Source organism: Lepus europaeus, chromosome 13 (assembly GCF_033115175.1).
Source record: "Lepus europaeus isolate LE1 chromosome 13, mLepTim1.pri, whole genome shotgun sequence".
NCBI classification, from domain to species: domain Eukaryota; kingdom Metazoa; phylum Chordata; class Mammalia; order Lagomorpha; family Leporidae; genus Lepus; species Lepus europaeus.
This window is the reverse complement of record NC_084839.1, coordinates 59189972-59204222: the sequence shown is the minus strand read 5'-3', so window position 1 is coordinate 59204222 and position 14251 is coordinate 59189972. Positions and strand designations below refer to the sequence as shown.

General features: G+C 38.6%; 1 protein-coding gene across 2 annotated transcripts in view; it reads left to right on the top strand.

Annotated features, from left to right (window-relative positions):
• Positions 1-14251, top strand: part of WDPCP (WD repeat containing planar cell polarity effector) — a 654855-nt gene that overhangs the window by 413962 nt on the left and 226642 nt on the right. For both annotated transcript variants that reach the window (XM_062209520.1, XM_062209519.1), the window contains one exon: positions 5123-5732. In XM_062209520.1, the coding sequence (XP_062065504.1) occupies positions 5123-5732 (610 nt within the window). The remainder of the gene's footprint in view (positions 1-5122; positions 5733-14251) is intronic.

The following is a 14251-nucleotide window of genomic DNA, read 5'->3' as shown; positions in this document are numbered from 1 at the left end:
GCATAGACCCGTCCTGAAAAAGCATATTTATAGTCTCTTTAATTATTCTGTATAAGACATTTTTCTACCCTGAAATGAATTTCAGTCATTGATTATCACATAGTTGAGAAGACAGCAAGTGGCCTTCTGACCTTGGCTAGCTTTTTGAAGTAATCTGGAACTGGCATTGGGGAGGGGCCCATGTAGCCCATCATCATACTTTCCTTTTTATCCCTTTTTCTTGGTGAATACCGAATCTCTTAGAGAAGTTCCCCCAGACTTTTGGAAACCAGGAAGACTGCGACCCTTTTCTGTGGACCGTAAGCCTAACTTGTTCTAAGCTAAGACTTCCAGCTAGTTGGGCCCCTCTTTTTCAGCTGCCCCTCTGTCTGTTGAGTACAGACTGTGATAGGTATTTATCTACCCTAAGGCTTTCTTTGCAAAAACTTTAAGCTTTCTGGAAGTATGATATTTTGACAGCCATTACAGTGTTATTGCCTCTTAAATTCATAGTTTGAAAAACCTTACTGTGTACTTACCACCTGTACAGCTTTTGGCTTGCTGGTACATAAATACAAAGAAGTAGAAAATAGACCAATTTATGTTTTTACTCTGTAGTAAAAATGAGGACATATAACTGAACATCAGAAGCAAATAGAAGGCATCTCATGAGAGAGGCATTGGCCATGTTGGGGATGGTAAGGGAATATGGAGGTGGGAATAAAGAGAGATGCTTCCCAGCTGTTAGGATTCCAGAAAACTGGGACATTTTTTAAAAAATCTAGGAGCCAGGGGCTGGCGCTGTGGCACAGTGGGTTAATGCCCTGACCTGAGGTGGCAGCATCCCATATGGGTGCCTGTTCAAGTCCCAGCTGCTCCACTATCCAGCTCTGCTATGGCCTGGGAAAGCAGTAGAAAATGGCCCAAGTCCTTGGGCCTCTGTACCCACGTAGGAAATCCAGAAGAGGCTCCTGGTTCCTGGCTTCGGATTGGCACAGCTCCAGCTGTTGTGGCCAGTTGGGGAGTATACCATCAGATGGAAGCGCGTGCGCTCTCTCACACATTCTGTCACGCGCGTTCTCTCTCTCTCTCTCTCTCTCTGTCTCCTCACTCTGTGTAACTCTTTCAAAAACATAAATAAATCTATGAAAAAAAAATCTAGGGGCCAGTGTTGTGGCATAGCAGGTAAAGCCGCTGCCTGCAACGACAGCATCCCATATGGGTGCCAGTTCAAGTCCTGGCTGCTCCACTTCCAGTCCAGCTCCCTGCTAATTTGCCTGGAAGGCAGCAGAAGGTGGCCCAAGTGCTTGGATGAAGTTCCTGGCTCCTGGCTTCTGGCTGTTACAGCTATTGAGGAATCAAATAGTGGATGGAAGACCGATCGATCTTTCTCTCGCTCGCTCTCTTTCTCTCTGAAACTCTGCCTTTCAAATAAATTAATCTTTTTTTTTTTTTTTTAAATAGGTCTGCTTCTTCAAGTACAGGCACAATTGGTTGGAAAAACAGAGTCTCTCTTTGTGAATAGTGTGGATTTCAGGCAAAAGACACAAGTAAAGTTGTAGAGCTTGAAAAATGACAGGAATTTTTGTTTAAACTGAGTAGAATGGGAAGGGAGAGTGTAGACAACACTGGAATCTGCAAGTCCTTTCTTCATTAAACCTAATAACGTTTCTCTTGGATGTTTAGGTCTTTGTACCTGAAGGCTCCCTCCCATGTTATGTAAAACTTTGCTTAAGTAAGTTACTGTGTTTTTCTCTTTTGAATCTATCTTTTCTTATAGGAATGTCAGCCATGAACCTTATAATGGGTGAGGAAAAGATGTTGTGTCTTACCCCTACAAGTGTATGCCCCTGAAGGAGAGAATTTATTCACTGTTGTATCCTCAGTACCCAGAACCAGAGCCTGAAACATAGCTATACTCAAATATGTATTGAACAAAAATGAAAGTAGGAAGGACGGTATGAGGGATTGAAGAAGTTAGATGAGTTTCACATAAAGGGAAGGGAGTAAATATTTAATTCTTTACCCAGTACCCATACTCTGTACAAATGTATTAGTCTATTTTTCATTACTTAATGAAATACTTAAGGCTCACTTTTTTTTAAATGTAATGAATGCATTTTTACATAGATACACTTTAGGAATACAGTGATTCTTTCCCCTATGCTCCCCACCGTGCTCCCATCCTGCCTCCCATTCCCTCTCCCATCTCCTTCTTCATTATGGATCATTTTTAGTATGACTTTATATATAGAGGACCAACTCTATGCTAATCATAGATTGCAACAATTTGCCCCCATGGCCACACACAACATATAGAATACAGTTTGGGGAGAGAATTTGCAATTGATTCTCATATTGCAATTCAATAGGGACAGAGGTCCTACTTGGGGGGCAAGTGCACAGTGACTACTGTTGCTCCTTTAACAATTAACACTCTTTTTTTATGATGTCAGTGATCATCCAAGGCTCTTGTCGTGGCCTGCCAGGGCTACGGAGGCCTTTTGTGACCATAGTCTTCGTCGGTATCTGGACACGACCATAAGCAAACAGGTTGTTCTCTCCCTTCAGAGTAGAGTGTCTCCTTCTTTGATGACCCTTCCTTTCCTCTGAGGTCTCGCATAGATCCTCAGTGTAGGATTTTTTTTTCCACAGAGTCTTGTCTTTCTATGCCTGAGATGTTCTTGCAGGCCTTTCAGCCTGACTAGGAAAGGCTAATTTTTATAAAAGGAAAGGATTTTATTTAGCTTATAGTTGTCTAGGTTCAGTAACATGGTCCAGCACTGGCTCTGGAGCATGTGTTTGTGAAACAGGTAGCCAGAGTAAGGGGGGGAGCTTTTTTATAACAATTTGAGAGAGAAGAGAGAAAACTAACGCAGAGGCCCACAAAAACTATCACAAATCCCTTTTAAAATCAGCAGCCCCAGTGAACTCCCTCTAGGTACCCCTTAAAGGTCCATCAGTTCCCAACATGGTCATCCTGCGGAGCAAGTTCCCCACACATGAATCCTTGGGAGAAACACTTAAAGCATATCCAGATCATTCTAGTTACCAGTGAAGGGTTTGAACAGAGGAAAGAAAGCAAAAGCATTTAGTTGAGGAAGAATAAGTTGGTGATGATTTGTAGGATGAATTTTTTTAAAAAGTCATATCAACTCCCTCTACTTTCTACAATCTAGTACTCTATAACAAAGCTATTTGTGCTTTCTTTTTTTAAAGAACAACTTTTAATTTTGAAACAGTTTGATTCATAAGCAATTACCTAAATATGAGGCGGGGGGTCTTCAGAAAGTTCATGGAAAATGTGTGTTTAAGAAAAAAGCTATGTATGGATTTAAAAATTTATTGCACCAAAATAAAGTTATCATTTAAATCCATTTTTCCATGAACTGTGTGAAATGCCCTCATAGTACGAATTTGTGTGTTTTCACCCCCTGTTTTCACAAACAATAATATCTCACATTATTGTAATACATTGTCAAATACAGGAAATTGACCTTTGTGTAATGCCAGTAACTCAGATATATATCTCAGTCAGATTTAATCAGATTTTATGTGTACCTTTTTTTTTTGTGTGTGTATAGTTGTATATAACTTCATCACATGTAGGCATGCTATTTAATGTTTCTATCTCTAATTTTGTAGCAAATTTTTGGCAAAGTACAGTGTTAGAAAATACTCTTTTATACCATTCTCCTGGTTCTTAGCCTCCCTCATCATTTATATATAAATAAAATGAATGGCTCATTGTTCTTTTTTTTTTTTTTTTTTTTTTTTTGTGACAGGCAGAGTGGACAGTGAGAGAGACAGAGAGAAAGGTCTTCCTTTGCCATTGGTTCACCCCCCAATGGCCACTGCGGCCAGCGCACCGCGCTGATCCGAAGCCAGGAGCCAGGTGCTTCTCCCTGGTCTCCCATGTGGGTACAGGGCCCAAGGACTTGGGCCATCCTCCACTGCACTCCCGGGCCATAGCAGAGAGCTAGCCTGGAAGAGGGGCAACCAGGACAGAATCCGGCACCCCAACCGGGACTAGAACCCAGTGTGCTGGCGCTGCAGGTGGAGGATTAGCCTATTGAGCTATGGCGGCGCCGGCCCTATTTGTTCTGCATTGTGTGTTTTTTTTTTTTTTTAAGATTTATTTATTTATTTGAAAGAGTTACACAGAGAGACACTAGGTGGTTTTTTTTTTTTTTTTAACTTTTAAAACCGGTACATAACACTTTTTCTATCAGTCATTTGTCTGCTTAACCATCCTTCGTATCCTTATCCTTTCTAATAATAAAATATTTCTGTAAGGCTGCTGACAGAGTGTTGGAGTTTTTCCTTTGCCAGCCCAACACAAATTTCTGGCAAGTAATTTACCAGTAATTTCAGAATTAGGAAATGTGGTTGGTAGGAAGATGATTGGCTAACTTATTCTCTCTTTCTAACATAACATTTTGGATATTCTGCTAACTATATTATTTTAAAATTTAAAAGCCTACCTTATTAATTTTTACTTATTGTGGTATGTTGAGGTGGATTCGTTCTGCGAGGGGGAGCGTGGTGGGGGCAAGAGGTGCGGAGTCACCACACAGACCCCAGGAGTCAGGTGAAAGCTGGCCAGAGGCGAGCAGCCTGCAGACTTGTTTATTTCAGTTGGTACAGCAGCTTAAATATCCAAGGCAGCCAATCCAGTCAAGGGGCGGTTTATGCCCTAACCAATCACAGCCTGTTGCCAGGCAGTATCCAAAGCCATCCAATCACAGCCTGTTGCCAGGCAGGCTCTGTTGCCAGGTGGGTTTTGAAGCCATTCCTGAGTAACTGACGCTTGCTTGCCAGCGGCCATCTTGGCATGGCCTTCTCATTCCACCACAGTGGTACATGTTTAAGTGATTTATAGACTTTCCAAAACAAAGTGTTAATGTTAAAATCTTACAGTTTAATTCCTGCAGCTACATCACATATATCTACATATGTGAATATGTTCTCTATATGAGATATATATATATGCTTTATGTACCGTTACATACTTAGATATTGCTGATATTTTATGTGAGAATTCATGGTCTTTAATAGATTTCTGGATTAATTTCAAGAGCTGTGTGTGACAGCTGAAGAAAACCCAAGATTTATCTGAATATATTTGATACATTTTTTACAGATTCTGAGTTCTGTCCGAACAGAATGGGATCCATTGGATGTTTGCTTTGGCACCAAACAGCCATATCAGGTGTTCACAGTGGAACGCTCCATCAGTGTAGACAAAGAGCCCATGGCTGACAGTTGCATCTATGAATATGTTAGAAACAAAATGCAGTGTGTATCAGTCACCAGAATACCACTAAAATCAACGGCCATCAGCTGCTGCAGGAACATTACTGAAGAAAAACTGATCCTGGGCTGTGAAGATTCTTCAGTGATTCTTTATGAAACTCACCGTAGGGTGACTGTCTTAGCCCAGGCTGAACTTTTACCTTCATTAATAAGTTGCCATCCAAGTGGTGCCATTCTGCTAATTGGCAGCAATCAAGGAGAGCTGCAAATTTTTGATATGGCTCTGTCCCCTATTAAGGTCCAACTCCTGGCTGAAGAACTCTTACCCAAGAAGACTTTGCAATTCAATAAATTCTTTGCTGTTTCCAGCAGTCTTGTTCAAATGCAGTGGATAGCACCTCACGTTGTTTCTCAGAAGTCTGAAATTGGAGACATCTTTGATCTCCTCTTCATCAGGTTTGACAGAGGACCTATGGGTGTGCTTCTGTTTAAACTTGGTAAGTCAGAAGTTGAGCGGACAAATTAAAGTATGTGTGATGGTGACATAATTAAGGAAAAAACATTATTGAAATGTAAATTTTCCATTTATTATCCCATAAATATTTTTACCGTTCATGTGGATGATTTTCTAAAAGCCAAAGAAATTTTCTAAAAGCCAAAGATATTGAAGACTTTGAAAATTGCACTGATTGTCTATCATGATGATTAAAAAGCCCAAGCTTTCACATTTGGTAATTTCTAAAATAAAGTGTCCTGCTACGGAATTCCATAAGAAGTAGTAGTGAACAATCTAAGTTCCTATATCCATGGACAAATTCTGTGTTGTAGGAATATAATAGTTTTTCATAAAACTTTGGTGTCTATTACTTTTCAGATTGGAACTGTGTGAAGTCTATTAAAAGAAAGGAAACAGATATTTAGTTAAAATTTGCTAAAAATAATTTTTGTTTCAATTTTAGATAGAAATATTCAAAAGAATTTATCAATATCTATAAAATTATATATTAATATATTTAAGCCTGAATACTTTAACGTGAAATTTTTTGCTGATGATTCATTTGCCTTTTACAGTTTTGTGTTACTAGTTATTCCCTGAAATAGTAATAACTAGGTAGTTTTATGTAATTTAATGTTGTTGAAAGAAGCTCACTTAGATTTAAAAGTGAATTTTCATTAATCTGCATTATGACTACTTGAAAATACAGAAAAGTCAATACATTTTAAAACCTCATAAGGATTTGGCTCTGTGGTACCAAGTTTAAGTTTTTAAAGACATTGTAATGTTTGTTTAATGGCTTTCAGTGTACCTTTTTTTTTTTTTAATGAATCCACTTGATTCTGAAATTGAACATATGGAATCTAGTTAAAATTATATTAACCTGGGAGATATAATGCATAAAATGTTATGCCTATGTTCCTTCCACATAACAAAATTGCAGTTAAATCTCTTCATCATGCTAATATTGTCCCAGAAAAAAAGTGTTTGGAATCTCATTTATTATAGAATAGTACAGTTATGCTTTGCCCAGCTACATGTTTAACAGTGTGTGTCTTCATACACAGCACTTATTAAAGTGGATGTCTGATGTTTTGCTGCTCTGTTAAAACTGTCTCTGTCCCTGTCCCTCTCACCCTTTACATTACTCAGTTTTCTGTCAAACAGAAGGCTCTCTGCTCACATGTACCTAGCTTTTCTTCAGCCCTCCCTTGTGGGCCTACTCACAACAGCTTTGCAAAAAGCACAGCTTTCTCTTCCTATCTCTAGCACATTTGCCTTCTTACTAAAGTAAACAGGCTCTCAGTGTAGGGATTTAGAGGGCTTCCTGCTAATTGCCAGCTAGTAAACTTAATTGGACTGTCTCCCTGGGCACTGTTCCTAAATCAATTAGGCAATGAGTTGGCTGTCACCTCTTTTTCCCAAGAAGGTCTCTTGGAAGAGAATTATCCAATAGAAGTCAAGCATTCCAGTGAAAAGGTGATAACTTCTACAACTGACATTTATCATTTAAATTTTATTTTCAATATGACTCAAGTTTAAAGGATAGAGAAATAGTACAGTCTTATAGCCTCTTTACAAGATGGAAATGTGAAATTTCCAAGAAATTTTAGTTTTATTTCTCATTTTTAATGTATTACAAGGGTAATATTTATTACAAATTATTTTTTCCTGGGAAGAGTAGAGTCCTTGAAATAGTAGTTTCTAACTAGCACTTTCTTCTTTAAGAAAACTCAGTTTAAAGAACAGATTTTTCTTGTGATCTGCTACTAAATACATCCAAAAAATTAATATACTTCTTGAATTAACACAGTGCTGATTCTGGGCATCCTTGTGGAATTTTCATGTATAATTCAAGTTACTGCATATATAAACAGGTAGTTGCATGTGCAATTTCCCCACCAGGGAGTATTTATGAGATTTTTTTCAGATGCTTGTTATGCAAGTCTTTGGAAAATTTGACATGAAAGGTGTAGCTTACCAGTTAAAATTGTAAAGCTAGATCATAGATCATAGTTTAAAATAGAATGCTGTCATGTATAAATGTGGCGGTGGTGGATGCCAGTATGCTAAGATTTTTGGAGTTTGACTCTTAGATTAGGTCAGTTAATGTAATCTTGAAGGAAAACTGTTCTAGGGCTAGAGCTTCCATACTTAATCCTTACAATGATCATATAAAATATGTTGGGAATTAAAAGGCCATAACCTCTGTTTTTAGAATTTGAAGAATAAGTCTTCCTCAGGAGGTAGCCATAAGTGTTATTCTCTTACACAAAAATCCAAGAAATATTGCTTTAGATAGATTTGTGCAGTATTCAGAATTTCTTTTTTGTGGCAATCATTATCCAATATTTCCACATATATTTGTGTTCAAAAGGGGAGGTCCTAACCTTGCTCCTGAGATAATAAAGCTTTTCCATTCTTATCAGTACCTATCACTGATCTGTTGAAGTCATGTGATCAACTCCCTACCCTCTCAACAGAGGACTTCACCTTTTAGTTGATAGTTTTTAAAGTTTATCTGTTTCTCACCACCCAATCAAGCACCCAACCACCCTCTCAATTCAGTGAGAAAGGAGCCCTTCCTCTGATCCAAGACTGCTTATACAAGGACTGCACTGTGGATCCCTCAGCATTCCCTATGACATTTTTACTTTGTCACCTTCCCCAGCCCCTTTTAATCTTGCTGTATCAGTGTATAAACAGATCCAAGCCATATCATAAGAACAAACAAAACTTCCTTAAAATTGTTTCCTGTCTATTAAAAATTAAACGTTCACTTTTGTTTTGTAGCCAAAAAAATTGAAATAATAGTGAACACTGATTTTATCTGCTTTTTCACTTGTCATCACTATATTCTGGTTTGTGTCTTCAGGATTCTCCTCGAACTGCTCTCGGAAAGCTTACCAGTAACTTCCTACTTATATTCTTAATGACTTTCCAGCACTTGATTGTTGACTACTTCCACTGTCATAGAACTCTCTTCACGTTTGTCTTCTATGAACCTGAATTGGAACTTTATACCACATTTTTTATGATATTGTTCTACCTACTCATGAAAATTTTCAGGCTCTCCAAGATTCCATTTTTTAGCTCTTGTCTCATTTTGTACAGGTTGAGAGCTTATTTTATTTTATTTTATTTTTAATTAAACTTTTATTTAATGAATATAAATTTCCAAAGTACAGCTTATGGGTTACAATGGCTTCCCCCTCCCAAAACTTCCCTCTCACCCACAACCCTCCCCTTTCCTGCTCCCTCTCCCCTTCCAATCACATCATGATTCATTTTCAATTCTCTTTATATACAAAAGATCAGTTTAGTATATATTAGGTAACGATTTCAACAGTTTGCCCCCATATAGCAACACAAAGTGAAAAAAAAATACTGTTGGAGTACTGGTTATAGCATTAAATAAGAGTGTACAGCACATTAAAGACAGAGATCCTACAGAATATTTTTTAAAATTAATTAATTTTCTATGCCATTTCCAATTTAACACGAGGTTTTTTTTCCCCAATTATCTTTATATACAGAAAATCGATTCAGTATATAATTAGTAAAGATCTCATCAGTTTGTACCCACGCAGAAACACAAAGTGTAAAAATACTATTTCAGTACTAGTTATAGCATCACTGCACATTAGACAACACATTAAGGACAGATCCCACATGAGATGTAAGTACACAGTGACTCCTGTTGCTGACTTAACAATTTGACACTCCTGTTCATGGCGTCAGTAATCTCCCTAGGCTCTAGTCATGAGTTGCCAGGCTATGGAAGCTTTCTAGTTCGCTGACGTTGATCTTATTCCGATAGGGTCATAGTCAAAGTGGAAGTTCTCTCCTCCCTTCGGAGAAAGGTACCTCCATCTTTGATGGCCCCGTTCTTTCCACTGGGATCTCACTCACAGAGATCTTTCATTTAGGTCTTCTTCTTTTTTTCTTTTCCATGGTATTTTGGCTTTCCATGCCTACAATACTCTCATGGGCTCTTCAGCCAGATCCGAATGCCTTAAGGGCTGATTCTGAGGCCAGAGTGTTGTTTAGGACATCTGCCATTCTATGAGTCTGCTGTGTATCCCACTTCCCATGTTGGATCTTTCTCTCCCTTTTTGATTCTATCAGTTAGTATTAGCAGACACTTGTCTTGTTTGTGTGATCCCTTTGATTCTTAGACCTATCCGAGCCATTGAATGTGAACTGAAATTGATCACTTGGACTAGTGAGATGGCGTTGGTACATGCCACCTTGATGGGATTGTATTGAAATCCCCTGGCACATTTCTAACTCCATCATTTGGGGCAAGTCAGATTGTGCATATCCCAAATTGTACATCTCCTCCCTCTCTTTTTCCACTCTGAAATTTAACAGGGATCACTTTTCAGTTAAAATTTAAACACCTAAGAATAATTGTGTGTTAATTACAGAGTTCAACTACTAGTACTAGAACAACAACAACAACAACAACAAATACTAAAAAGGATAAAGTATTACATTGTACATCTAAAGTCAGGACAAGAGCTGATCAGGTCATTGTTTCTTATAGTGTCCATTTCACTTCAACAGGTTTCCCCTTTGGTGTTCAGTTGTCGCCGATCAGGGAAAACAAATGATATTTGTCTCTTTGGGACTGGCTTAATTCACTCAGCATGATGTTTTCCAGATTGCTCCATCTTGTTTCAAATGACTGGGTTTCATCGTTCCTTACTGCTGTATAGTATTCTATGGAGTACATGTCCCATAATTTCTTTATCCAGTCTACTGTTGATGGGCATTTGGGTTGGTTCCAGGTCTTAGCTATTGTGAATTGAGCTGCAATAAACATTAATGTGCAGATGGCTTTTTTATTAGCCAAATTAATTTCCTTTGGGTAAATTCCAAGGAGTGGGATGGCTGGGTTGTATGGTAGGGTTATGTTCAGGTTTCTGAGGAATCTCCAGACTGACTTCCATAGTGGCTTAACCAGTTTGCATTCCCACCAACAGTGGGTTAGTGTCCCTTTTTCCCCACATCCTCTTCAGCATCTGTTGTTGGTAGATTTCTGGATGTGAGCCATTTTAACCCGGGTGAGGTGAAACCTCATTGTGGTTTTGATTTGCATTTCTCTGATTGCTAGTGATCTTGAACATTTTTTCATGTGTCTGTTGGCCATTTGGATTTCCTCTTTTGAAAAATGTCTATTGAGGTCCTTGGCCCATCTCTTAAGTGGGTTGTTTGTTCTGTTGTTGTGGATTTTCTTGATTTCTTTGTAGATTCTGGTTATCAACCCTTTATCTGTAGTATAGTTTGCAAATATTTTTTCCCATTCTGTTGGTTGCCTCTTCACTTTCCTGACGTTTCTTTTGAAGTACAGAAACTTCTCAATTTGATGCAATCCCAAATGTTAATTTTGGTTTTGACTGCCTGTGCTCCTGGGGTCTTTTCCAAGAAGTCTTTGCCTGTGCCTATATCTTGCAGGGTTTCTCCAATGTTCTCTAATAATTTGATGGTTTTGGGTTGTAGATTTAAGTCTTTAATCCACATTGAGTGAATTTTTGTGTAAGGTGAAAGGTATGGGTCTTGCTTCAAGCTTATGCACGTGGAAATCCAATTTTCCCAGCACCATTTATTGAATAGACTGTCCTTATTCCAGGGATTAGATTTGGATCTTTGGTCAAATATAAGTTAGCTGTAGATGTTTGGATTGATTTCTGGTGTTTCTATTCTGTTCCATTGGTCTATCCATCTGTTTCTGTACCACTACCATGCTGTTTTGATAACAACTGCCCTGTAGTATGTCCTGAAATCTGGTATTGTGATGCCTCCGGCTTTGTTTTTGTTGTACAAGATTGCTTTGGCTATTCGCGGTCTTCTGTGTCTCCATATGAATTTCAGCATCATTTTTTCCAGATCTGAGAAGAATGTCTTTGGTATCTTGATTGGTATTGCATTGAATGTATAAATTGCTTTTGGGAGAATAGACATTTTGATGATATTGATTCTTCCAGTCCATGAGCATGGAAGGTTTCTCCATTTTTTGGTATCCTCTTCTATTTCTTTCTTTAAGATTTTGTAGTTTTCATCGTAGAGATCTTTAACGTCCTTGGTTAAGTTTATTCCAAGGTATTTGATTGTTTTTGTAGCTATTGTGAACGGGATTGATCTTAGAAGTTCTTCCTCCGCCGTGGCATTGCCTGTGTATACAAAGGCTGTTGATTTTTTTTTAACTTTTATTTAATGAATATAAATTTCCAGTGTACAGCTTATGGATTACAATGGCTTCCCCCTCCCATAACTTCCCTCCCACCCGCAACCCTCCCCTCTCCTGCTCCCTCTCCCCTTCCATTTGCATCAAGATTCATTTTCAATTCTCTTTATATACAGAAGATCAATTTAGTATAAAGATTTCAACAGTTTGCACCCATATAGAAACACAAAGTGAAACATACTGTTTGAGTACTAGTTGTAGCATTAAATCAAAATGTACAACACATTAAGGACAGAGATCCCACATGAGGAGCAAGTGCACAGTGGCTCCTGTTGTTGACCCAACAAATTGACACTCTAGTTTATGGTGCCAGTAACCATCCTAGGCTCTCGTCATGAGTTGCCAAGGCTATGGAAGCCTTCCAAGTTTGCCGACTCTGATCATATTTAGACAAGGTCATAAAAGACAGAGTGAAGATAGCAACCAATGATCCTAAGAGTGGCATTAACCAGGTTTGAACAATTATACAGCATTAAGTGGGGAAGAGGACCTTCAGTACACACAGGTTGGGAGTAGAGCCATTGGTGGTAGAGTAGAGGTTATGATTACAAAGGAATGAGGCCCAAGTGCACTAGACAGGGCCTAGAACAAAGGACAGAGTCATTATTAGAGGAGCCAAGAAAGGTGCTGTCCAAGCTACAATTAAGTTTTCTGATTGAGAGGCAAATAGAACCTGATAGAAGGGGCTTGATAATAATCTGGTGGGCTTTAGGCCCTTTAAATTCAGAGGCCCAGGCCTATCTATCTCTTCACATGGGGTATATCCTAAGGGAGGTGTGAACCTCCTAGGGGAAGGCACTCTGTTGACTTTCATTACTTGGCTGGCCTGGGAGGAGAGCTGGCTGGGTAAAGGCAGGTGGCATCTCTAACAGGAATTTTACAGTTCTGCCTGCAATGTTGCTGACCCTGCTTGGCCGTCCCCTCAGCTGCAGTGGTCACTTTGGAAGTTGGGCTGAGTGAAGGGCTTTTCAGCTTAGAGCCAATAAGATCTGTGGCTCTGACCTGGGCATCCTTCGACTCCAGGGCAGGTCCACCTCCAGTGATCCAACTCTTGGCAGAGCTGCCAGGGCTCTTCACAAGCTGACTTCTGCTGAAGCCCAGGCTTACCACATTGAAAGCCACTGCAGTGGACTGGCCTGTTGGGTCTCCTTGAGGGCAGATCACTGTACAGATCAGCCATTAATAGGCCTGCCACCCATTGCTTCTGATGCCGAGCTTTCTTTTCCTCCTGGTTTGTGTTAAAGCAGACCAGAGGATGCAAGTCAAGGGAGTGCCCGTGTCCCATCTCTAATCTTCGGTGGCTTGAACTACAAGTCTATGGTCACAGGCATGTTCTGTAGTCGTTTTTCTAAGGTAGACAATGCCCATGAGGAAAATTATATTCTCACTTTAAAACTTTCTTTCCCTTTGGTCTGAAAGGGAGGTTATTTCTACTTACTGTATACTTCGCTGATGGCGAAGTGAATCTAGCTATGAGATTATTATTTAAGTTCTTATTTTGGCTATGCTATTACAGAAAAATGTTAGCCATCTCTTTTATAAGGTCTAAAGATTAAATTGTGCATCCTACAGATTCCTTTATAATAGAATTAGTTTCCTACCTTGAAGAGAATAGAGAAATGAAAGAACAAGTTGGGCTTAGAATAGAGAAATGAGGGAGCAAGTCCTAGATCGCTTGCTGACAATAGCAATATTACATGAATACTTAGCAAACCGTTTCAACCATTAGATAACAACTTAAGAAAACATTTACCAGAAGGTCCAATGCCTTCTATAAATTTTAAGAATCATGTATTTGAAAACACCTCTTAAATATCTAACATGGTGTAGTTTGTTTAGCCAGTAAACTTAAGCACAACCATCTAAAATGTTTTTAGTTTCTTTCTACCAACACATTTAAAACATATGATACATAGATTCAGGTCACACAAATTAAAATGTATCTTTGATTGATTTTAGCAGCTTAAATTTATGGACAATCTTATCTATAAGCCATTTAAAATAAAACTCTTAATAAAATTTCCCCATGTGGACATACAATATGTACACACATATAACATAGCATAATAGACCAATATAGCAATGTTAATAATAGCTTTTAAAATCTTTAACTGTTTTTGTAGATTGCCAATTGATTTGAATTGCTTTTTGTTTTTAGTAACCTCAGTTAACCATACTTTCTCTCAGTTGGTACTGTTAATACATTATTGGCTTCATTTGTTTACAGAGCCATCCTCCCAAAGTACTGAATACTATAAAAGTGGCTGGAA